Genomic DNA, 5,961 nt, shown 5'->3' on the forward strand with positions numbered 1-5,961 from the left:
TGGAAGATATATCCAGGAAAATAATGGGAATCGGCAAAACAAAGTATAAATAATGATTAAAAAGTTTTAATTTATTTTACAATATTATCTGTCATTATAGATACAGCTTAATATAAATGCACCACTGGATGAGAATGCTACACACTGGTTAGCCCGGTGTCTTTCTAATTCCAATACGTATATATATCACAATCTGCATTGTTACAATATGAATGCACTTTGTTACATCTTGCTTACCCACGCTCCATTACAGCTTGGTGTCGTAACTTCAGCAATAGAAAGATGGCTTGTATAATAGTAACAACCACAAATAGTTTGTACGGCTACCATTATATTATTGTACATGAGTTGGTGTGTATCATATTTATTCTAACTTTAACTAAACTGCTTAGATACAAATATGGATGTATGGTCCTGAAGTCATACATGTGAGACCATTGTTCCAATGTCTTGATAAAATATCGAAACTATATCTTGATATGAGACATCTTACAAGGAAAGATAATCGTTTACTGGAAGAAGCAACTCAACGATTACATTCTCCACAGGTTTAACAAATATATATATTTATTTTTTATATATAGTAGGGTGGGGGAAGATGGGACACTTAGTCAGACTAGATTTATTTTAAGTTTTTTTTTTACGGACCCCTATGTAAAGTGCTCATGACATGAATATCAAACTTAGTATAAAACATTACATCTTATTATAATACGTAGTCTTACCAACATTTACAGGCGAGAAACTTTATTTACGCGATAAATATAACGTTTTTAAGTGAAACAAATCAACTCCTATGATACCACTACCTTGTGATGTCAGCGGGAGAACGCTAGCCAGACAACTGCTGTAGATTTTATAGTGTTTATTTTAATGTGTAATGGAGGGCGATGACAGTTTTAAAGGCTTATCGGGTTTAAGCAGTTCTCTCGATCTCGTTTGCGAGATGGGGAGAACTGGAAAAGATACACAGCATACAGACAGTTTATTGGCAGGACAAGAGTATGTTAGCTTTAGATTTGCTGACTCAAATCTTGCAGTTGTGTGCTGTGTGACTTTTCTGACAATGTAACCACCCTTCTTATACTTGGGATAGTGAATCCCATGTACTGGTACACCATCCTTTGTGACAGCCCGGTGAGCATTCTCATTAAAGTGAAGAGCTGCTAAAGCTGTCCTGGAGGATAAATTTCAATTAAAATAAATGGAATTTTAGCATATAACTATTTTAGTCAATAGTTTATAAGTTTACCTGCACCCCATGCCAAGAAAGGAAAAACAAATCATCTTGAAAACAAAATTATTTAATAGACTATGAAAAGCCTCAACAGTCGATGTTTTGTAAGGGGAAGAAAACTGAGCAATATCTTTTAGAAGCCTGGAGTTGCACACAATTTTCTCCATTTGTACAGCAGCTTTTGTACCTAGAAAGAGAAATAAATAAATACTCATTCTTAAAAATTTCAATACTGGTATATAAACAGTAAAATATTACATGGTTGAAGCCGAGCTTGCTGTCGTTTCTGGCCCTGAAAATCACCATGGAGGCATCTTGAGAAACGTCCCGAGAAGTCGTGATGTCGATTTTGTACATGGCTTACGATTAAACTTATCAACCACTAACTGACAATCGTCTGGAGGGGTGGAGACCACAGACCAGTAAAGATGGTTTATAATACTGGCCACCCAACCATTTAATCCCTCACAACCTTTTCACCTGGCAGTTGATTTCAACTTTTTCTTCAATCCTAAATTGATGAATTTAAATATCGATACCTGAATTAGTTGTTTCATAAAAATATAATATTTATTAGCTCACCTTTAGCAACGTGCCGTATGTCAAACAAATGCTTGATATGAGGATGTTGATCTCGCAGATATTTCTTTATGGAAACGTGTCTATCCGTGATAAGAGTATCAACAGGTACAAAGTTCTGGATCCGCTGCAGAGACCTCGCCAATCCCTCTTGCTCCATGTGGTAGCTACCCCCCACTTCATTACTCTTTTGACACAAAAGCTATATTAGAACAGGACGAAGGTATAATAAATTGCAAAATAGGCATTCATTTTTATGTTTACCTGGATGGTCTGTGTAGGTCCCGTACTTGGCACTGTGCCCAAGAGAATCGGCACGTCCATCACCACCACATACTATACCACCATCCCTGCAAGGTGCTTAACATCCACATCTGTCTCTCCCTCCATAGCTGCATGGTTGCTGTGTGCAACACCATCTGTTGGTGGCGGAAAAATGTTCGGACAGAAATAACAGCTGTTCCCATCTGCTTTAAAACCCGTAGTACCTTCGAAGCAGTAGCTCCTGCAAACAGAATGCCTGCAGACAGATGAATGTTACAAGCAGGTACTTTTCCAAAATTCGGCTGACTGTTCCACGTATTGGAGTGACCACAGTCTTTACATCTTAGAAAAACACGCAACACGATGTTCATGTTGAACGAAAGCATCAGAAAGAACCTGGAAAGTTTTAATTCAAATATATACATATAATAAATATTAATACATTAAAAAATGCATTTTCAGTAGTGTTTTAAGCCTGGAAAACTTTCTTGGTTCTTTGATTACTGTATAACTTGTATCAGGATGGACAGGGGCTTATTTGTATAATATCTAATCTGTGCTATCTTGGTTTTCAACAAAATGCATACACTGTTACTTAAAGAAATAATGGTTTGAACATGTGCACTTGTATTTTTTGTTTTTTACTGGATGCAAGTTCTAACTTTCTTGGGGGTGGAACTGGTGCTGACTCCGCCGCTCAAGACCTGCCCCGTCAAAACTGACATTGAAAGAACCTCCCGGACTTGTTATAACTGCAGCTATTTTATTTAATACCACTTCTGTTCTTTGTTATAACTAGCATTCGGTTTACGTGCATGCTGGGAACGGAGTCAAAACAATCTATTTCAAAATGTTCAGAACAAAGAACAGAAGTGGTATTAAATAAAATTCGCAAATCTCTCTTCAGTAAAAATCACAGTTTGCTCAAACTTTTCGCGCTACTGTTCTCCCGCTGGCATCACAAGGTAGTGTTATCATTTTTACGCCGCAAACTGAGGAGTCGACTTATTTCACTTAAAAACGTTATATTTATCGCGTAAATAAAGTTTCTCGCCTGTAAATGTTGGTAAGACTACGTATTATAATAAGATGTATTGTTTTATACTAAGTTTGATATTCGTGTCATGAGCACTTTAATGTTACAGAAATATTCGACAGTATTATCACGACTTTATAAAACATCCGTCAAAGCCGATTACTGTTGTTAAATATTAAAAAATGTGTAAAATAGAAACAGTATTTTTAAACAGGTAAAAAAATGCGAAATAGTAAGGTGCTATTTTTTAAATGCTTGCCAAAGTTAAGCCAAAGAAACTAGTACAACTGGTTAATTTCGATAGGTTAACTACAAGTTGCAAAATACTGTTAAATGTTAATATATTTCAACTTGGTGTCCCATCTTCCCCCACATTGTAGTTTTGTAGTTTATATTGCCAAACTTTGAAAGATTTGCTTTTAATTCAATAGTTTATACCTTAGGGGTTATTCAAATATATTATACTGATATAATAACAAGATAATATATGGAAAATATATTCGAAATTCAGTCATTTGCACTTGGAGATAATTTATAAGTGGCTTGTGCCAAAAACAGTGTAGCAATACCTAATTTGTAGCAAAAATGTAAACTTTATTAATAGTTACAATCAATTTTCTTTTATTACAAGTTCATGTACATTTGTAGGATACAATATTTATCCATTGATGTTCGAACATTACCCATTGTCGTTTAAACAATACCAATTGTTATGCAATAATATAATGTAGGCAACATGTTAAAAACTATAGCAGTAGGGCAAGGAAAAGAATGTTTAAACTTAATTTTCAAAGCGTACAGTATTATTTCGGGTTATTTACATTTATTTCTGATAATAAATTCACTTATTAATTAAAATTAACAAATATTTTAAATCGCAAAATAACTCCTTGTGTGTTTTAAACTGTTGTCAATTAATAAAGGAATGATACTAATTTGTGATATTACCCAAAAACCGTCATATAGTAGGGTGGGGGAAGATGGGACACTTTGTCAGACGAGACTTTTTTTTAATTTTCTTTTTATGGACCTCCATTTAATGATAATCAGAAAAATAAGGTCACAGAATTATTCGACAGTATTATCACGACTTTATAAAACGCCCGTCAAAGCTGATTAAATATTAAATAAATGTGTAAAATAGAAACAGTATACTTTGAACATAAAAAATGCGAAATAGTAAGGTGCCATATTTTAATGCTCGCTAAATCATAGTAAAGTCAATGAATTTTTTAGTTTGCGTGTGCGAACGATTAAACTAGTTTCATAGCTTCATAAAACAACTTTAATATTTCGTACAGTTTGATTTTGTCTCATAAAACTAGTTTTAATTTTGTAAAAAAAACACTACGATATAAACATGAAGAAAATAGGCAGGGGGCAATATGACTTTAATTTGAGATAAAAACAACAAAAAAATATCGGTTTAACGTTATATATATGAAGTTTACATGGCAAAGAAACTAGCACAGCCTGGTAAACTCGGTAGGTTAACTACAAGTTGCAGAATACTGCTAATGTAAATATATTTTAATTTAGTGTCCCATTTTCCCCCACATTGTAGTTTTGTAGGTTTTTATTGCCAAACTTTGAAAGGTTTACTTTTAATTTAGTAATTTATACCTCAGGGGATATTCAACTATAAGATACTGATATAATAAAAAAATAATATTTTAAAAATATATTCGAAATTTGGTCATTTGTACTTGGTGATAATTTATGAGAAGTGGCTTGTGTCAAAAACAGAGTAGTAATGCCCAATTTGTAACAAAAATAAAAACTTTATCAATAGTTATTATCAATTTTCTGTTATTACAAGTTGATGTACATTTGTAGGATACAATATTTATCCATTGATGTTCGAACATTACCCATTGTCGTTCAAACAATACCAATTGTTATGCAATAATATAATGCATAGGTTATGTGTTAAAAACTATAGCAGTAGGGCAAGGAAAGAATGTTTAAACTTAATTTTCAAAGCGTACAGTATTATTTCGTGTTATTTACGTGTATTCCTAATAATAAATACACTTAATTATCAAAATTAACAATGATTTTAAACTGTCCCATCTTATCCTGTGTGTTTTCGAATTTGTAAAATTTCACTTGTTGTGCGGATCGCTAAATAACTCTTCGTGTGTTTTGATATATTTTTTGAATTGTTGTCAATTAATAAAGGAATGATAGCACTAATTCGTGGTATTACCCAAAAACAGTCATCTATTTTGAATTTGAAAATATTAGGCAATATGTGCTTAAGTGTCCCATCTTCCCCCATTGTACTATACCTTGTATATTGTTACTTGAGTGTTTGTCAGATTGTTGTGTTGTATGTTTATGTGGTGAAGCAACTTGAATATTTGTACAAATAGTCGATTCAGCTCAGTGAGGACTGCATGTAAACCATTGATAAAATATGACTTTAGTTCCTTTAATGCAGTTTATACACTGCAGATTAAACTTGAATATTTGTTATAAGGTGTATTCATATAACATGGTTTATAAATCTGTGCCAATCTACTATGATGTAACAACCATTGATTGTCATATTATTCATGGAATAAACATGTTTTTGTTGATGTAACAATATAGTCACTTAAACAACAATCTTAAATTATCGTTTGTTTTTCAGGATTTTGTCTTGAAGGAAATAGTTGATGAAGATACTGATAATGATCAGTATTGGGCTCAGTATTTAAACTTTTGGAACCAATGACTTGATTTTTATATTTTCCACTATTTTTTACTTTTTTTATCATAAGAACACATTAAAAATATTTAAAAATAAAGAACCAATGACTTGATTTTACATTTCCTTTTATTTTAAAAATACATAAAGAAT

General features: G+C 32.7%; 1 protein-coding gene and 2 long non-coding RNA genes across 6 annotated transcripts; 2 read left to right on the forward strand and 1 right to left on the reverse strand.

The window, feature by feature from the left end:
* LOC113475720 lies at positions 1–5,908 on the forward strand. Of its 2 annotated transcripts, none has more exons than XR_003397495.1 (3): positions 1–43; positions 101–548; positions 5,752–5,908. It is a non-coding gene; the product is annotated as an uncharacterized LOC113475720 (long non-coding RNA). The 2 variants fall into 2 exon arrangements; XR_003397494.1 differs by having other exon boundaries at positions 393–548.
* LOC113475719 lies at positions 740–2,236 on the reverse strand. 3 transcript variants are annotated; one of them, XR_003397493.1, is made up of 4 exons: positions 1,820–2,074; positions 1,496–1,748; positions 1,253–1,424; positions 740–1,177 (listed from the first exon to the last, which is right to left on the reverse strand). XR_003397493.1 is itself a non-coding variant. In XM_026840358.1 (4 exons), exons 1-4 carry the CDS (start codon positions 2,138–2,140, stop codon positions 871–873), a joined length of 723 nt encoding a protein of 240 aa, XP_026696159.1. In that variant the 5' UTR covers positions 2,141–2,236; the 3' UTR covers positions 851–870. The 3 variants fall into 3 exon arrangements, 2 of the variants coding, with proteins under 2 accessions (XP_026696159.1, XP_026696158.1); XM_026840358.1 differs by lacking the exon at positions 1,496–1,748 and adding an exon at positions 2,081–2,236 and having other exon boundaries at positions 851–1,177; positions 1,820–2,003; XM_026840357.1 differs by lacking the exon at positions 1,496–1,748 and adding an exon at positions 2,081–2,199 and having other exon boundaries at positions 851–1,177; positions 1,820–2,018.
* Positions 1,879–2,363, forward strand: LOC113475721. Its single transcript, XR_003397496.1, has 2 exons — positions 1,879–2,039; positions 2,098–2,363. It is a non-coding gene; the product is annotated as an uncharacterized LOC113475721 (long non-coding RNA).
* Positions 5,909–5,961: the final 53 nt, after the last annotated feature.

Source organism: Ciona intestinalis, unplaced genomic scaffold (genome assembly GCF_000224145.3).
Source record: "Ciona intestinalis unplaced genomic scaffold, KH HT001216.1, whole genome shotgun sequence".
NCBI classification, from domain to species: Eukaryota; Metazoa; Chordata; class Ascidiacea; order Phlebobranchia; family Cionidae; genus Ciona; species Ciona intestinalis.